General features: G+C 42.6%; 1 protein-coding gene across 5 annotated transcripts in view; it reads left to right on the top strand.

The window, feature by feature from the left end:
• Window positions 1-18,562, top strand: part of PPIP5K1 (diphosphoinositol pentakisphosphate kinase 1) — a 39,990-nt gene extending 21,428 nt beyond the window's left edge. For 2 of the 5 annotated variants that reach the window (XM_061159258.1, XM_061159259.1), the window contains 5 exons: window positions 1,255-1,380; window positions 2,090-2,152; window positions 7,051-7,188; window positions 13,864-13,977; window positions 16,557-18,562. In XM_061159258.1, coding sequence (XP_061015241.1) covers window positions 1,255-1,380; window positions 2,090-2,152; window positions 7,051-7,188; window positions 13,864-13,977; window positions 16,557-17,536 — 1,421 coding nt within the window. In that variant the 3' untranslated portion in view covers window positions 17,537-18,562. Of the gene's footprint in view, window positions 1-1,254; window positions 1,381-2,089; window positions 2,153-5,412; window positions 5,596-7,050; window positions 7,189-13,863; window positions 13,978-16,556 lie in introns of all 5 variants that reach the window. The other 3 variants (XM_061159262.1, XM_061159260.1, XM_061159261.1) reach the window with 3 other exon arrangements.
• The last annotated feature ends 333 nt before the right edge of the window (window positions 18,563-18,895 follow it).

Below are 18,895 nucleotides of genomic sequence, written 5' to 3'. Positions count from 1 at the left end.
CTGCAATGTTTATCTTGTTTCCTCCTGCCCGTTGTCTCTATGTGGGCTGTAGTAGGTAGGAGAGGGGACCATGGAGGGGCCCAACCCTCCTCTTGATGAGATATTTGAGACATGACTCACTTGATGTACTTGCTTCAGGGATTTTTCAAGTTTTATTTACTCCTCTTATTGGCAAGAGCTCTATTTGCTTTCTTTGAACTTACATTGTGAGCATCTGGCATTGAGCATAGGACTTACAAGACAACAAACTTTCAAGAGCAGAAAAAAACATGAGATTTGTGCTGTTTTTCTGCTCATCAGGTTTTCCTGAGTAGGGTGCTCAGCAGTTAGTAGGCGTGTTCTACATAAATCACCTGGGCCCTCACATGCCTTTCAATCCGTGTCTATTTTCACTTCAGAAACAATGCTCTGTTTCTTTCCAATGAAAAATCATGATTTCCTTTCTAACAGCACAGTTGATCGATCCTAAGAGTTAGGAGACCCAGATTCAGAAAAAAAAAAAAAGAAAGAAAAAAAAAAAAAAAAGAGACCCAGATTCTAGTCCAGCTTAGCTCTGAACAAACTGTATGACCTTGAGCAAATGACATCCTTTTTGAACCTCAGTTTCCTCATCTCTAAAATCAAGAGCTTGAACTGGACAATCTTTAAATCCATGCCAGCTTTAAAAATTTAGTGAGTCTCATACTTTCTTGGGAAAGGTAAAAAGTCTAAAGGAGAACAGAAAGGAGGGAATGTTGGATGAAAAACTTAGGAGGAATTGGAACTTATGAGAACTTGGTATTTGAGTTGACTACTCAAAACTTAGTCTCTAGTTCCAATCAAAGCTCTTTCCTTTCACACATGTAAGGGACTCAATCTCTGGGTTCTTCTAACCCTATTTCGAGCATAAGGAGCACTGAATTATGTCTAGGGAGAGCAAGAGGAATCCACCTGTTCTGTGAACATTCCTGGGAGCCACCTAGAGAGCACAGTTTATCCCTCTGAGTAGCTTTGTTCCCCTAATATGACTAACCCTGTATTCATAGTGGCCTCTTGTATCCGCCAAGCAGACTTTCAGGAGACTCCTCACTCGGCTTGCCCAGCGTGGCTGTGGACAGTAGTGATAGCTGTCTGTGGTTATGTGAGGTGGCCGCTGGGCGGTGGCTCTGAATGATTATGTGTGTGTGTGTCCTGATGTTGTCACGTGAAGTCGTGTGTACTTCTGTGTGGTAATTGCAGCTTTGCGTGGCTACTAATGCACTCCCGGCCTTGCAGGCTCACAGTGCACGGGGCTGTTCAGCACCACAGTGCTGGGGGGCTCCTCCAGCGCCCCGAATCTCCAGGACTACGCCCGCAGCCAAGGCAAAAAGCTACCACCCGCCAGTCTGAAGCACCGAGATGGTATGTGGGTGGGTTTTGGGGGGGCAACACATTTCTTCACGCGTCCACCAGCAAAGACACAGCTCAAGGACAATTCATGCTTAAATAGCACTGACACTGGCCTTATGACAAGTTTCCTGCCTCAGTTATTGAGGGGAGAAAGAACCAGGACCCCCACCACCCCTCCATTTGCATTCCCTCTCGCCATACGAATACTACTTATTTATGCTTATCCCTTCATAATCTCCCACATACAGCCCTGCCGCATCAGTTTACTCCACCTTTGTATTCTTTCCTGGATTCTGGCCTGTAGGGGTAAGGACCAAAAAGGGCGACCCATGGTCAGGAAGAATGCAGTGGTACCTTGAAAATCTAGGAGGTCAGGGATGGGGAAGTTGTTCAGCCAAGGCAGGAAAAACAATCTGGGAAGAGATTGGGGGAAGGGATGAGAGTTTCTACAAAGGTTTTTATTTCTGAATGACCAAAAAGAGGATGTGGTGGTGAGTTTAGGGCTGTTTGTGGGGCCTTATTGTGGTAGAGATGACACACGGGTTCCTGAGAGGAGATTATCCAAAGGAAAAGATTGAAATACAGTAGACAGGGACCTACAGGGTGGGGGTGGGAGCAGATTGTTACTAACAGTAAAGAACAGAGTATGTTGTGAACAAATTCCAGAGCAGAGGGCGGGGACCGCAGTGGGTATAATCCCCGTGATGTCTTTTCTCCCCAGAGCTCTTGTTTGTCCCGGCCGTAAAACGATTTTCTGTGTCGTTTGCAAAGCATCCGACTAACGGTACGTTTGCTTCTGACTCAACGTCATTCCTCCTCACCATGTCACTGCCAGACACTTAACCTCTGAGTTCGGACACTGACTTTCCTCTCCCTCCACTGTGTTGACACCCTGCTGTCTGTGAATGAACCACTCACTAATTGTCCCTTCTGGGGTACATCCCTTGTTGTGACAGACCTTAGTCTCAGCCACAGCCTGGCTGCCCGATCCCTGGGGCAACTCAAGGTCTTACTTCTGTGGTCACCTTTATCACCACTGTGTCACTTTTTTCAGCATTGTCACCAAAACATGAGTTACACCTCTTCCTTTCCCATCACATGACTGCCAGGCTTCCTACAAACGTGATAATGGTTTCCCTTCTTAGGAAGAGAGTAGTATTTCCTGTATCATCCCCATTTCTTTTCTCTTTTTTTCCCCAACTCCTCAGCTTATATAATTTTGACTTTCCTATTTTTTTCACCAGTTCTTTTGTTGGAGTGGACGACTAATTTGCTTGTGGAACAGTGCTGCGTTCCCGGTTCCCAAGCCTACCCATAAAGGGCATTAGTCTTGAGCATATCATGTTCCATCTCTATATTCCTGTCTCCCACCATTGTATGTATTTTGTGTGGCTCTTGTGCTCCTGACATCTGCTTAATGTTACTACTAACCTAGGGCTTGGGCCTACAAAACAGGAGCCCAGATTGATTTGGGATAAAAGAGAGAGAGGAGTAGGAGGTAGTAGGTTCAGGAAAAAGAATTGTGCCTTGACAGTTTCCATGTGGTTTCCATGTAGCCCCAGCCTCTCTGTAGCACTGTGGCCTCAGAGAAGGGGAGGTAAAGAGTAGAGATGTCTACTAGGGGTTCTGGGGGAGCTTAGGAGTAAATCATATTTCAAGAATACTGAAGAACAGTGTCTGCCTGTTACTGAAGAATACTGAAGAACTGTCTCCAAGGTGGGAGAGTTTAGAGATCTGTGTGAACCCCAGACTGAAGGGCTGTGGTCTCATTTGTAGGGTATGGTGAGGAGCCCAGGACTTCCCCTTTGTTTTATCCTTTGTATCCTTAGTTTCTCTCTGCATTGTATCTTGTCTTCAAGGTAAATCCAATTTTGTTTGATATGATTTTCTTCTGTTCAAGTGCTAAGACTCTCTGAGGGAGGTGAAATTAGCCTGGCCTCCTGGCTGGAAGAAACTCCAGGTACTGATTACCTGCTCCTTAGCCAGTGGCGGCTGCTGGATTTCAGCCAGTTCAAGCCATACCTCTCCACTCAGCACTGCTGGGGTCTCCCTAATCTGACTAGTCTATACATCTTCAGTTTACACCCCACCCCCATCCCCTGCTCCCATTCATGCCTGTGACAGGATCTTCCCATTCCGAGTGGCCTGACTCTGTGGTTAGCCTAAAGCTCTTCTGGCCTTCATGCCACAGTCATCTCCAGAGTATAATCTCATGCACCAACCCCCAAACTACAGCCTTGGGTTTGGACTTGGAGGCTTGTTACTTAGAGGGGGTACAGAAGATAGTACTAGGAACTTGGGCCCCTGACCTCAGAGCTAAATCACAACTCTCCTAAGTAATTTGTGAGAAAAGATCCAAATTCCCCAAATAGATCCTTAAGCCTCTGTATGTATCTCTGGTTTCCTGAAGCCTTGGTTAGCAGCTTTACCAATTGAAGAAAAGAAGAATTAATTCTACCAAAAGGAGGAGAGGAAGAAAGACCTGGACAATTACCGTGCAGGAGAGTAATTTCAAGATCCCCTCCAATACCCTGCATGCATCCTCAGGGCTGTGCTGGCCTTTGTTCTTGAACTTGAGCTTGAAGGCTAAAGTGTCTGAGAAACCAGAATCTGGGATCTAGGAGAAATAGACTTGAAGTTCTTATGTCTCTTGCTGGAGATTATCCAGATTTAATTTGGCCCTCAAGACAATATGAGAGCTCTACCCCATGGCCAAATGTCACTGGACCGACCCAGCAATTACAGAGCAGATGCTCTGTCCGCAATTGCTTGCAGCAGCTTAGTTCACAACAGTGTGCCAACCTGCTGTCCATCATCACCATCTCTTTGCCATGACGCGTGGCTTTGAAATAGCAGCTGGAGAAACTGGACCTGGCTTTGAGAAGGAGGCCAGGCAATGCTACTTCCTTGCTTTGTTGGGAGAACATCCCTCCGCCCATTCCTGCCTGTATTCCTGGTAAGCTGCCATCACATCCTCTGCCTGCCTCAAGTATGGAAATATGGCCCCTTACTAAACTGCACGCTGAACTTACCAAGGTGAACTAATATAGTGGGAAAGAGACTGTGGCTCTCCCTCATCCAGAGCGTCAGTGTGCCCACCAGATCTGCTCAGCTCATTCTCTTCTAGGGACCCACACAGTTGTGTGACTGTGGATATACAGAAATCTCTTGACATCCGAACTAGAGTCTTTGAGAACCATAGTCACATAGGTCACCCTGTGGAACCCACCCCTGGTCTGGGAGTTGTGAGCAGTTGTCCTCAGCTCCCTTGATCCTACTTTCTCTAGATCCTGTCATCAGTTTATAAGACCCTGTACCTTTTTAAAGGCTGTGTATTTGAACAAGAGTGAAGGATGATTAATCAGTATCGGCATTTTTACATATTGATTCCATTTTTTACATGCTGTTTTGAAGGTCACCTGGTTTCCTGCTCATCTATGTCAGCTGCCTAACACCAGCCTTGTCTGTGGCTGGCTTAGAGTCTGGTCCAGACGACCCGGTCTGAGTCTTTAGGAGCCTTTTAGCTTCAGGCTTTATCTCGATCACCTATACCATTCTTGACCCTCTTCTCCGAGTGACTTTGAACCTTTTCGTCTCTATCTCAACCTTGTAAATACATTCATCTGAGAAGCAAGCCCTAACTAGGGTTTGTCCAAGAACGATCAGGTACACTGGAGTTCCCAGCTACAGAATGGCCAGCTCACCCGGTCCAGAAAGATGTGACTGCAGTCTGTAAGCACTGACTGAATTCTGCACAGCGAGAAGCGGGGGCGGGGCTGCTGCCCGATGGGGTCTCACTCGCCCGTTCTTTTAGACTCACCTCTTTCAGACTTAGCATGATGCCAGTACTCTTCCCCGCTGCGAGGGCTGCCCCGTGGCTCTGACCATGGCTCTGATGTCTCTGCTTCCCTCTTAGCTCACCTTGGAGCTGAATGGCCCCGCCTCCCAGGAATGCTTCTGTCATCCAGCGCCCCTCCTCACTGTCTCTCCCTCTTCTCTCTCTTTATCTCCGTGCTTCCTGCCGTGGTCCCCCAACCCCTCCAGAGCTGCTGGATGACCAGCACCCTGTGGTCCGGTTGCTGCGCAGTTTTTCCTCTGACTGCACAGGGGGCCGGCCAGTGTCCTTGGATGCCACGCTGGCGCATCACCTGCACCAGTGCTCCTACCACCTGCGCCTCTTCCGGAACTGGCTGCGCTCAGGCCAGGATGACCCCGAGTGCCTCTACGGTACCCCTGCCACCAAGCGGGCTGCTGCCACTGCGCTGGCTGGGACTGACTGCTTTGCTTCTTGCACTTCTGGCAGGAGCGCCCACCTGCTCCTTTCTCCTCTCTGCCCTGAGGTGATGTGACTTGCATTTAGTTGCTTGGATGGGACTGGGGCCAGGCTGCCTGGTGGCTGTAGTGCTGGCTGCTCATCCTCTTCCCACTCTCCTTCCTCACTGCCTCCTAATGTTACCTATTCCCGGTGCTATTCGGTACAGCAGCAGTCTCTTGCCCTGGAATCTATTCTTATCTCTGTGACCACCATCTTCAAATCCAGATGTTTCTCTCGCTGCCCTGAGCAGCTGGGGACTGTACCTCTCCTGCCCTCCTGCCATTAACGGAGGCACAGAGGTCTCAGTTGCATCCTTGAAGCGACCAAGGGCCAAAGGTTAGAAGATGGTCAGGTATAATCCTTTTGAGTTATGTAGGTTTTAATCATTGTCAGACTCTAGGCTATGTCTTGCATAAATGTTGCTGTCCTGCCTACCCTTAGTCCCTCTAAAGAGCTATAAAGGAAGCATAGGAAAGATGAGGGACTGAAAAAGTGGTTGAGATGTATGCTTCTTGATTCTCTAACGGGACCTTTTTTTCCATCAACAGGCCCTGAGATTAGAGTCGGTTTATCCTTCACCCTACAATGTAGATCTACATTGGAATTGTGGGGTTCAGAGCAGAGAATCAGTATTTATTCTTTTTTCTAGGGGGTTTGCCTCATTTTCCTGAAAGAATAGAGAAATCCTAGCAAGTCTGGGGTCTGCAGTGAGAGCAGAGGAAAGAAGCTTTGATGTGATGGAAATAACCAAGAAAGAACTTCCATCCCCCAACCTGTTCATGCATGTGTTTTCCTGAGCTGAGCTTCACATGTATTGCATGCCCTCCAGCTTCCAAATATCCTAGCCTTTCTACCCACATCCTAAATGTGCATGAACCCCTTCTCAGATCCCGAACCCTCCTCCTTAATCTGGTTCTCTGGTATGTGATCCCTGGAATCTGCTGTTTCTTCCCAGCTCCATGACTCCCTACCTCTCATTTAGACCTACAGTTGCACCCCTTCCCTCTGGACCTTTGTTCTATTCCCCATCCACATCCCCCTCCACCCCTGAAAGTATAAGAAGAGTATGGGTGCTTACCTTATTGGGATTGTGTTGATTTTTCCGTGGGACATTGCAGGCTTTCCATAGGTAGGGTGAGAGGTGATTTCACTCACCCAGAGTTGGGAAATTTTTAGGAAATCTGGAGGTGACAGAGATAGACTCCTGTAGGGGATCTGGAGTTCCCTCTCCCGAGAATCTTGGATAGCCCACACTCCAAAAGCCACAGACACTCCTGATGGTTCTCAGAGACTCTCCCTGCTTCCTTGGCCAGTTGGAGTATATCCAGCAGGAATAACACTGACTTTGCCCATCTCTTTTCTAACAGGATTTGAAGGGTGCTCCATGGTGCCTACTATTTACCCCCTGGAAACACTGCATAATGCCCTTTCCTTGCGTCAAGTGAGTGAATTCTTGAGTAGAGTCTGCCAGCGCCACACTGAGGCCCAAGCACAGGCGTCTGCAGGTACAGCGAATCCTCTTATCTTGAACCACTATCTCTGCCCCCACTCCCATGCTCCCCAGAGCTTGAGTGGTAAGTTAGAAAGATAGGCACTCCGAAAAAGTAGACTTGAAAAAATGTTTAACTGCATAGGTCAACTCAAAAGCATAGAACTATCACTCCTTCCAAAGTTAATTTATAAATTTAATGTGATCTCAGTAAAAATACTACTGTTTTTCTAAAGTCAGACAAACTGACTTTGAGGTGCTCATAAAACAAACAAATAAGAATAGCCAAGGAAATCTTGCAAAGAAGAGCAATGAAGGCATGTTGGCCCTACCAGATTTTAAAACATTTTATAAAACATCTATAGTGAAAACAGTGTAGTATTGGTACATGAATGGATAGAGACCAAGTGAACAAAATAGTAAATACAGAGATAGTTGAAGTTAGCATTTCAAAATACTAGGGGAAAGATAGAATTTAAGGAATGGAGTTGGGACAATTCAATAGTCATTTGGCAAAATTTAAAACTGAATCCATACTTCATGTTATATACCAGGATAAACTCCATTGGGATCAGACTGCAAGTAAAAATTAAACCATGCAAACTTCTCTGGTGGTTCAGTGGTTAAGAATCCTCCTGCCAATGCAGGGGACACAGGTTCAATCCTTGGTCTGGGAAAATCCCACATGTCATGGGGCAGCTAAATCCATGGGCCACAACTACTGAGCCCGCACACTCTAGAGCCCGTGCTCTACAACAAGAGAAGCCACTGCAATGGGAAGCCCGTGCACTGCAACTAGAGTATAACCCCTGCTCACAGCAACTAGAGAAAGCTTGCATGTAGCAATGAAGACCCACCACAGCCAAAAATAATAAGTAAATAAAAATGGGGAAAAAAAAAAGGAAGTGAAAAGACAGCCTATAGAAAAGGGGAAAATATTTGCAAATCATATATCTGATAAAGATCCAGAATATAACACTTCAACAACAAAAAGACAAGCAGAGACTTCCCTGGTGGCACAGTAGATAAAAATCTGCCTGCCAAAGTAGGGGACACAGGTTCAATCCTTGGTCTGGGAAGATTCCATGTGCCGTGGAGCAATAAAGCCTATGCACCATAGCTGCTGAACCCATGCTCTAGAGCCCATGCTCCACAACCAGAGAAGTCACCACAATGAGAAGCCTGCATACCTCGATGGAGGGTAGCCCCCAATCACTGCAACTAGAGGAAAGCCTGTGCAGCAACAAAGACCCAACCCAGCCAAAAATTAGTTAATTAAAAAGACAAACAACCCAACTTAAAAGTGAGCAAAGGACTTGAGTAGACACTTCTTCAGAGAAGATATATAGATAGCCAAGAAACACATGAAATACTGCTCACCCTCAGTAATCATTAGGGATATACAGATCAAAGTCACACCCACTAGGATGGCTATAATTGTAAAAAGGAGAGAAATAGAGTAAAAGCAAGCAGAAAATAAGTGTTGGTAATGGCATGAACAAATTAGAATTTTTGTACACTGCTGGTGGAAATGTAAAAGGGTGCAGCCTCTGTGGAAAACAGTTTCACAGTTCCTCAAAAACCTAAATATAGTATTACTGTTTGACTCAGAAGTTCCCCTCCCACATTCAAAAGAACTGAAAACAGGTACTGTAACAAACATTTACACACAAAAGTTTATGGTGACACTATTCATAATAGTCAAAAGGTGGAAACGACTGAAGTGTACGTGAATGGATAAACAAAACGTGGTATACGCATATAATCTCATAGTACCATAAGAACTATAAGAAGGAGTGAAGTACTGATACATGTTGACATATGGATGAACCTCAAAAACATGAGAAGTGAAAGAAACCAGAAAAAGTCACATATTGTATGATTCCATTTATATGAAAGATCCAGAACAGAGACAGAGAGCAAATTGGTGGTTTCCAGGGATTGAAGGTAGGTTAGAATGAGTGACTTCTTAATAGATACGGGTTTTCTTCTTTGGGGGTAGGGGGCTGTGATGAAAATGTTTGGAACTAGATATAGGTAGCAATTGCACATTGTGGATGTGCTAAAGGCCACAGAATTATATACTTTAAGATGTTACCTTTGTGTTATGTGGCCTTCACTTCAATAATAATAATAAAAATAAATAAATCATGCAAGTACTAAAAGTAAGCAGGGGTCATGGTGGTAGATTCCTTTATCACTGGAAAATAAGGAGAGCTTAATTGTGACTCAAACTCAAATTTTGGAAACAATAGGAAAAGATGGATAAGTCATATAAGCTTATGATGTTTAAGTCATATAAACATTTTTTTAAAATGTTGCAAACCAGTAGCAGCATCATAAGCAAAGAAGATTTTTTTTTCTGCATTTTTTATATCACATTTAGGCTTAATCATCCTAAAATACAGAGAACTCTTAAACATGTCAGAAGGAAAAGACCAAAAGTGTGATTTAAAAAAAAAATAGTTTACAAAGAAAGAAATGCAGTGGCCATTACATTTATGAAATGATGCTTAACCTTGATCATAAGAAATGTGCAAATTAAAACTACACTGAGATGTCATATCTCACCTATTAATTTGGAAAAAAAAAATCCAAAAGTTTGATAACACATTCTCTTGACAAGTCTGTCGCAAGAGAGGCAGTTCCATACATTGTTGGTGGAACATATGGTGCAAATGCCATGAAGGTAGATGGTGGTGCAAAATGGTGCAACCCCTATGAAGGTAGATTTTGTAATGTCTCAGAGAATTACAGATACAATTACTTCCTTTTCTAATAATACAATTTTAGGAATTTATTCTGAAGGTATTGTTCACAAAGTTGAAATAATATTTGTACAGAGTTATTGATTTTGTACAGAGTATTGGTTTTGTAAACAGTTATTGTATGCTGTCTATTATTATTTTTGGAAACAACCCAAAGGTTCTTCAGTACAAGAGTGGTTGAATAAACAGTGGCATGTCCACTCAAATGAGTGCTGTGCCTCTGTTAAAACTAGTGAGGAAGGTCTGTTGTTTGTGGAGGGGGCCAGTATATGTGTCTTGATGTGAAGTAATCTCCAGGATATATTGTTAACTTAAGCAAAAAAGGTGTAGGAGAGTGTTGATAGTACATTACCTATTTTATAAGGAGGGGAAATACAGGGAAAATATACATATTTGCAAAAAGAAATTCTAAAAGTAAATACCAGAAACTAACAAAAATGTTTACCGCTGGAGAGCAACAGAAGTGGAGCTGACGGCATGAAGAAAAAGCAACTTCCTCTGAGTATGCCTGTTTATAAATCTTTGACTTGTGAACCTGTAAATGTTTTTCAGAATGTAAGACTAAATCAAAAGAAGCAAATCTAAAATCGAAAAAGAAAAAAAAGGAAAGAAATTACCCTAACTGTATATCAAAATATTAATATAATCACATAGGGAAAATCATTTTTCAAATAAGTTTGAAGTGCTGTGCTTTGACTATAAATCCTTTAGTGGAAAAAAATGAGGATTATAAAATAATTATAATCCTCATTCAATGGTTTGTTAATAGTGAGGTTGATACTATTTTGTGACGTACATGTCATGTGCACACACACACATATAATAGAGTAATGCAAATAAGTAATTATGTTCCTATCAAGAATAAGAATTTTCAAAAATAAATAAGATACAAGTAAAAATTCAAAAATATTTTTAAATATTTTAAATACTTACTTTTTAAAGTATTGTAATAATAAATTTGAATCAATAATATCAATATAAATTCTGTTTTTTAATGCATTTTGTAACTTAATGCATTACAAACAGTATAAGTGAGCTCCCTTAGCACCTAGATTTTGGTTTCCACATATCATCCCCCACTAAAAGCAACCAGGATTCCATGGCTGTATTCTTGGTCTAGGTCCATGTTTTTTAACCTTTTTTTTTTTTTTATCACATCCTATCCTATAGAGCATTTTTAGACTCTTTCCCTCCAATCACTCTCCACCACATGAAATTTTAATACTACAGATTAGTTTATATCTGTTAATGTAATGTCACCATTTGAGGGACCACAAACCAGTGAAATATCTTAAGTTTTTTCACTTTCACCAAGAACCAGTTTTATTGAGGATGCATTATCTAGGGCACGGAAAGCTCAAGGTGATCCTGAGGCACGCTGTAACAAAAACAAGGAAGCACTCAAGCCTGAAGAGGCTCGCACTGACCAGAACTGGATTATTTTAGCATTAAAAAGAATAATTTACCATAATCTATTAAAGTGCACTAAACATATGAACATCCACAAGCTCATAATGAATCTTACAAGAAAGAGAACAAAAATAATAATCATCTGCCACTATTGGTGAATACTTTTTACCAACTCTTTCTTCTGAAAACTAATTAAAGGGAAATAAACCCTTATCCTACCTGTTCAGTAAGAACTGCAGTTTTAATGTAATCAAATGGCCCCAGTTGAAGAGAGAAAGTTCTTCTTTACAAAAAATATGCCAGCTAATAAATATAGAAGACTTAATAGAATTAGAAAACCACTGCTTGACACTCCTAATAAAATAATTAAGGATCATCAGTGGATACTAACACAAAGAAATGTTGATCAGGTTCCACAGTGCCAAAGGATCATCTATAATCACAAGGGGAAACCTTTTAAATGGTGAGATCTTGTGAGCCCTACTTGAACCTCATTAGTAAACTTAGCCTCGCCTACCGATTTCAGGAGATACAGGAGATGCTGTTTTGACCCCTGGGTCGGGGAGATCCCCTGGAGTAGGAAATGGCAACCCACTCCAGTATCCTTGCCTGGAAAATTCCATGGACAGAGGAGCCTAACAGGCTACAGTCCATGGGCTTGCAAAGAGTTGGACACGACTGAGCATGCGCGCATGCCAACTTAGTCGTAACTCAGTGGGATAATGAGACTTTATGTGCCTCCAATATGATGGACATATTCAAGAATATTCTTTAAGTATTCTTGCCAAGGGGCTTCCCTGGTGGCTTAGAAGGTAAAGAATCTGCCTGCAATGTCAGAGTGCCAATCTTCAAAGTCTACAAATAATAAATGCTGGGGAGAGTGTGGAGAAAAGGGAGCCCTCCTTGACTGTTGGTAGGAATGCAAATTGGTGCAGCCACTGTGGAACACAGTATGGAGGCTCCTTCAGAAGCTAGGAATAAAACTACCATATGATCCAGAAATCCCACTTTGGGGCATATATCCAGAGAAAACCATAATTCGAAAAGATACATGCACCCCAGGATTCATAGCAGCACTATTTGCAGTAGCCAAGATATGGAAGCAACTAAATGTTCCTCAGATAAATGGATGAAGAAGATGTGGTGTGTGTGTGTGTGTATATATATATATATATATAAGTATATATATGTAAGTATATATATATATATAAGTATATATATACTTATATATAAGTATATGTATATATATATATATCACTAAGTGAAATAATCACTTAGTGATATCATATCACATATGATATCACTTATATGTGGAATCTAAAGTATGGTACAGATGAACTTACTTATAAACAGAAATAGACTCATAGATGTAGAAAACAAACTTATGGTTACCAGAGGGGAAAGGGGGAAGAGGGATAAGTTAGAAATTTGGTATTAATGTATACACACTACAATATATGAAGTAGATAACCAACAGGGACCTACTGTATAGCACAGGGAATTATATTCAATATCTTGTACTATTGATTTACAGTACATCCACAGTGGAAGTACAAATAGCCACTTCCACTTCCAGTGGAAATGAATCTGAAAAAGAATATACATTTATATTTTGATAATTGAATCGCTTTGCTGTATACCTTTGTTGTATACAACATTATAAGTGAACTATGCTTCAATTTTTTAAAAAATTATGAACACCTAAAAAACATTTGAAATGTAAGCATTCATTTTCATACTACAGAAAAGAAAAACACTTGACTCATTGAATCAAGCCTTTTATATCTGACTTCCAGTTTATAGGGATAGTGAAACAAGTTAAATGATTCTATGAGGAGGCAATCAGACAAATCCAGAGAGTGGAATATGACATTCTATGAGACAGCTGGCCTGTTCTTTTCAAAAAGTCACTATGAAAAAAAAAAAGTCACTATGAAAAAAATAAATAGGGGGAAGATGTATTCTAGATTAAAAGAGACTTTGAAGACATAATAAAATGGAATGCATGATCCGTGTTTGAATCTTACTATGAAAGACATTTTGGGAATAATTGGGGGAAATTTGAATATGGATTGGGTATTTAGATGATATTAGGGTATTTTTAAGTTTATCTAATGTATGGCTATATGGAAACAATGTCATACTTTAGAAATGAATACTGAAGTATTAGAGGTGAAATGTTTCAAAACGTTTGTCATTTATTTTAAAAAACTTTAGCATGAAGAAATAGATGAAACAAATATGGCGAAATGTTAACATGTTAAATAAAGAAGATGAATATATAGGTATTGACTGTACTGGTCTTTCAAGTATTTTTTAAAAATATGTTTGAAAATATTCATAACGTAGTTTAAAATATTAAAAATGGTTTGTGTGAAGGGTCCCTAGGACATGCTACTTCTCAGCCTGAGGGAGTGTAAGTCAGATTTGACTTATATTTAGAACCTGTGGCTGTTGAATTCTTCTTCATGGGCTTTTTTTTTTCCTTCCCTCTCTCTCCCTCACCTGCCCAGCCCTCTTTGACTCTATGCACAGCAACCAAGCCTCTGACAGCCCGTTTTCTCCACCTCGCACTCTTCATTCACCTACCCTACAACTCCAGCAGCGCTCTGAAAAGCCCCCTTGGTGTAAGTAATTCTCTTGGAACTGTGTAGGCAAGGCCGAGAGGGAATGGAGGGAGTGGAGGGATTGGTGAATGAGAGACTCATCCCAGGAGGGAAACAGAGATGAGGGCTGAAAGACCAGGAGTAACCAGGCAGGAAGGCAGTCACACTCGCTGCTTCCAAGATGAAGGGCACATCTGTTTCGTCTCTGTCGTCCATCGCCTCTGTCCTCCACATCTCCTCTGTCTTACTGGGAAGAAAGTGAAAGTGCTAGTTGCTCAGTTGTGTCTGACTCTTTGCAACCTACGGACTGTAGCCTGCCAGACTCCTCTGTCTGTGGAATTCACCAGGCAAGAACACTGGGGTGGGCAGTCATTTCCCTTCTCCAGGAGATCTTCCCAACCCAGGAGTTGAACCCAGGTCTCCTGCATTGCAGGTGGATTCTTTATCTCATTGGATGGGCTCCTAAATGATAGTGGCCGAGGGGGTCCTTTGGGGAAGAAAAGATGAAGGCTGTGTTCCCCTTAGATCCCCATTTGGTTGTCCACAGCCTTCTCAAGTAAAAGTGACTTGGGAGGGACCCTGGATATTTAGAAAAGCTGGGAGAAAGGAACTAGAATCAGCTACTACTTTCTACATGTCCCTCCTTTCCAGTTGTCTCTTATTTCAAGTTCAGGTGTTGCTTTTTCCCATCTCTTCTTTATAATCTCAGCTTATCACTATTTATCCCTGGTAACAGGGTGAACAGTGGAACCACAAGGAATTCTTAGGGGAATTGTAGGTAGGGAGAGAGACCAGTGGTGATCTCTGGGGGATTAGGGGCAGAGACACTGGCAGTGGAAGAGTCCTCCAGGGACTATCTAAAATCAAACATGGCTTTTATTATTTTACTTGGATAGAACTGGAGCAAAGATGCATATTTTAGCATTGGAGTAGACTTGTAAAATTTTATGCTTCTGACACCCTTTATGCAGAAGAAACTTTCCTTCCTGACAGCAAGAATTCTTCCCCTGAATTTCAAATTATTCTACACTCACCTTGCCATTAAGCCTTTTTCTCTGTCCAGTAGTGTTTATAGGTTCTGTGCCCTAGAAATCTTACCTTTTTTCAACTTCTGTTTTCTGTCTGAATTCTATGATTTGTCTGAATCAAACTACTAGCTGAATATTAAGGCTACTACTTCATCATCCTTGGGTGAACTCAGCTTACATCTTTTTTCTCCTTTTTTAAAAAAATCTCAGCATCAGATGTGTAGTTCACTTATAAACATTTTCTTTGGGGTCTATCTGCCCTAAATATGCCTTGTTGACCCCAAGCCACATTCCTCTTTTTTTTCTGCTTGAAGCATGCCTCCTATGATCCTTTACAGAAAAGAGATAGCTGGCATTCCTTAAACTCAATGACTAATGAATCATTGAGTTTTCAGGCTCAGGCTTACCAACTCTCCCAGTTCTCCTGATGGCAATATATTCAGGCGTCCTTTATTTCCAAAATCTATCATTGTTGATATTAGAGTGGTTTAAATATAAAGCTGCAGTACTGTCAATAAATAAAATATTTACAAAGGGAAAGGTAAATTAGTTCCCTGTAAGGATCAATGAAGAAGTAGAAGTTGGGGTAGTAGTTGTCCCACAGTGTAATTAAAGACTTAAGTCTTTCATTTGACTACTGTCAGAATCTAGGAAATTCATGTTTATATTTTATATGTATATAATATCCATAAACCTGGAACACTGTGTGTCCCAAAACTTGGAGGGTCCTAACCCTGGATCTATGGATGGATTTCAGGGTAAAGTCTAGGAACTCTAGGAATGATATGTAAACATTAGCGAGGATATCCACATGCACATTTTTCTGGGAACATAGTCTATGACTTTCATTAGAATTTCAAAGGAATCAGTGACCTCCAGAAAGGTTAATTAAGAACTGCTGTTCTGTGGCAGTCTTCCATCTTTGAGTAAATCACTTTGCTTCCTAATGCTCTGATTCACAAAGTTTTTCTACATTTTCCTGCTTACTTGTTCCTTGGGTAGTAAACAATGATTACAGCTGCCCCAAAAATAAGCTTTAAAGAAATAATTCTTAACCAAAAATGTTTGTCAGATTTAACTGAGAGTGTTTTAACATCCCCCACCTTTACTCTAAAGCTACAGAATTAAAAAAAAAAAAAAAAAAAACTACAGAATTATGATTTCTGAAGATAGAACCTGGAAATATGTATTTTTTTAAAATTTCCCATAATTTTGGTATGTAACCCTAATTATGAACCACTGATATGAAGTGTTCATATGCTTCCGAAGAGGGAATGAGGGATCATGGGAATTTGGAGTTGGAATGGGCATACATTTATGAAAGAACTGGATGAATTGGGCCTCAGTACTCACTCTGAAATCTTAGTGTTACGCCAGTAGTACACATTAGGCCAGAGCAACAGTTCCAGGGTTAGGCTAACTTAGGAGTCTCTGCATAACTTAGGAAGAATTCAGACCCTCATTCCCCAAGACATGAGTAATAAAGACCATCTGTTCTGGCACTTGAGCTACAGACGCGGTAGAGCCTGTGCTTCCAGCTTGTCTGACTTGGTCTCTGGCTTTGCTTTGCAGACAGCAGTGGCCCTTCCAGCACTGTTTCCAGTGCTGGTCCTTCTTCCCCTACTGCAGTGGATGGTAACTGCCCTTTCGGCTTCAGTGATCAGCCCTCCCTAAGCTCACACATGACTGAAGGATATCAAGACCTCAGGCTGCTCCAGGAGGCCCCTGGGAGTGGCGCACAAGAGCCGCCTTTAGAAGGGCAGCAAGAGCCTTTTGAACAAAACCAGTCCCCACAGGAACCACCTGTAGAAACCAACCAGCCATGCCAGGAGGTAGCTGAGGAAATCAGCCAGCCATGTCAGGAGGCCCCTGACAGCAGCCAGCCATGCCAGGACATCCCTGAAGAGGTCAGCCAGCCGTGCCAGCAGCTCTCCGACATCCGCCAACTATGCGAGGAGAACCGCGACGATGTTAACCAGACATGCCAGGAGGTCCCTCAGATCAGCCAACCATGCCAGGATGCCAGCCAGCTATACCAGAAAGTCTCCAAAGAAGCTTGCGAACTTTGCCAGGAGAACTCTGAGGAGGTCAACCAGCCATGCCAGAGGGTCCCTGTAGAGACTGGCAGGCTGGTCCATGGGTTCCCTGTAGGGGTTGATGGCCCAGCCCAGGAAGTCCTTGGGGAGGCTGGCAAGCCCACCCAAGAGATCCCTGAGGAGCTCAGCCAATCATGCCAGGAATTCTCTGTGGACATTGGCAGGCTGACCCAAGGGGCTTCTGCAATCAATTTGTTGTCTCAGGACACACCTGAGGTTGATAACCCGCCTCTAGAGTTCCCTGGGGAGGTTGCCCTGCAGGCCCAGGAGGTCTCAGAGTGGGTGAATCAGCAGCAGTCCTATGTGGTCCCTGAGCTGATTGGCCAGCTATCTGGAGAGGATGTTCCCCAAGTCCAGTGTCCACCTAGCAATGCAAACCCTCAGAGCCAGTCTCTAGCCCCTGACCAGAACGCCCCCCTTCCACCAGCAACGTGTGAGTCATCATTTTCTCATTAGTGGTGTCACACCATACCAGCCATTTGAGCTAGCAACTTGTCCTGTTGCCTAACTCACCTGCCAGCATTAAGGCCTTGAATGTCACCAGAGGTGTCTGAGGAAGCAGTCCTTTTGGCATTGAAGCACATCTGTGCCAGGGTTGGGCATGGGGAGGAGCCAATTTCATGTTCAAAGCAGCCATTGACTTCTCACCCAGCCATCAGACTTGAATACGATTTCCTTCAAGGGTTAGACGGGTCTATCATTACCTAACATTCTCTGATCATCCCAGGAAATCCAAGACTGGTAAAGGAAATACCACTTAACTGCTGAAGACACCATCTATGGGTGCAAAAGGGACTCCAAGTTCTCCACTTTTCTGGGAAGTATTCACAACTTTTCAAGGTACCCTTAGACCATATGTGCACTTGGGGGACACTTGTCTTTGTTAGCATCCTCAGGTGGGCCCAGGATGGCTGTCTGAAATGTCTGGGAAAAGAGAGCTCCTTTCCCCAACAAACATCCATCATGACCACTAATTTTTAGATTGGGCTTACGGGTGTTTCCTTATCATCCCCAACCGCCCTCTCGGCCCTAGTCCTGTTCCTCTGGGCAGTAGCTCTAGGGAAAAACAGGTATTAGATTGCTGTGAAAATTTCAGAGTAAACTACTTAAAATGCTGTGGGATTCTTGGCTAATCTGTAAAGCTGGGCCTCCTTTTGTTGAGAAGCTGTATGGCTTAGGAGATGTTGTAGTAGAGAAAAATCAGGTTCTATTTTAAGCAATCAGCAGAGATCAATATTGTACAGACATGAGCAAAGATTATATATATATATATTTCTGTAGTCACGCCAGGGACAGACTGGCCAAAGACCAAATACTCCAGGGTCCCCAAGAGATTTGTCCTTATATTATTATGTCTTTAGGGCCAGATGTGATTATGAAGCTTTTCCCAAAGACCTGGGGTTGGGAATGGAGATGAGTAGGAGAGGTTGGAGGGGAGGGCTGGAACATTATGAGTGCTCAATAAATAAGAAATAATAAGAATCATAGTGGTGGTGATGATGTCCTTGTGAATTCAAGAATGATTATGAATGTAGATCAAGCATGTCTGTTGACTGAATTAATCTGAACCCGTCAGAAGCCATTGTAGTTGAGCAGAAATGGGCTATAAAAATATGGAGATCAGGCATCCCAGGAAGTCCTTATGGCCACCAGCCCACCATCCTAAAATTTCTTAAATAAGTCATGTTACCAGGAAGAGAGGTTCTATCTCTGTGAAGCACCAAAGGCACAATGCCTTCTCACCAGATTGTTGGAATCACTCTCATTTTAACTCTGATGCTTGGGAGTGTCAGGAGGAGTTGATATATAGGGGTT

The sequence above is a fragment of the Dama dama genome, chromosome 13 (genome assembly GCF_033118175.1).
Source record: "Dama dama isolate Ldn47 chromosome 13, ASM3311817v1, whole genome shotgun sequence".
Lineage (NCBI taxonomy): Eukaryota > Metazoa > Chordata > Mammalia > Artiodactyla > Cervidae > Dama > Dama dama.
The sequence above is the reverse complement of the archived record's forward strand: the minus strand, read 5'-3'. Positions and strand labels throughout refer to the sequence as shown.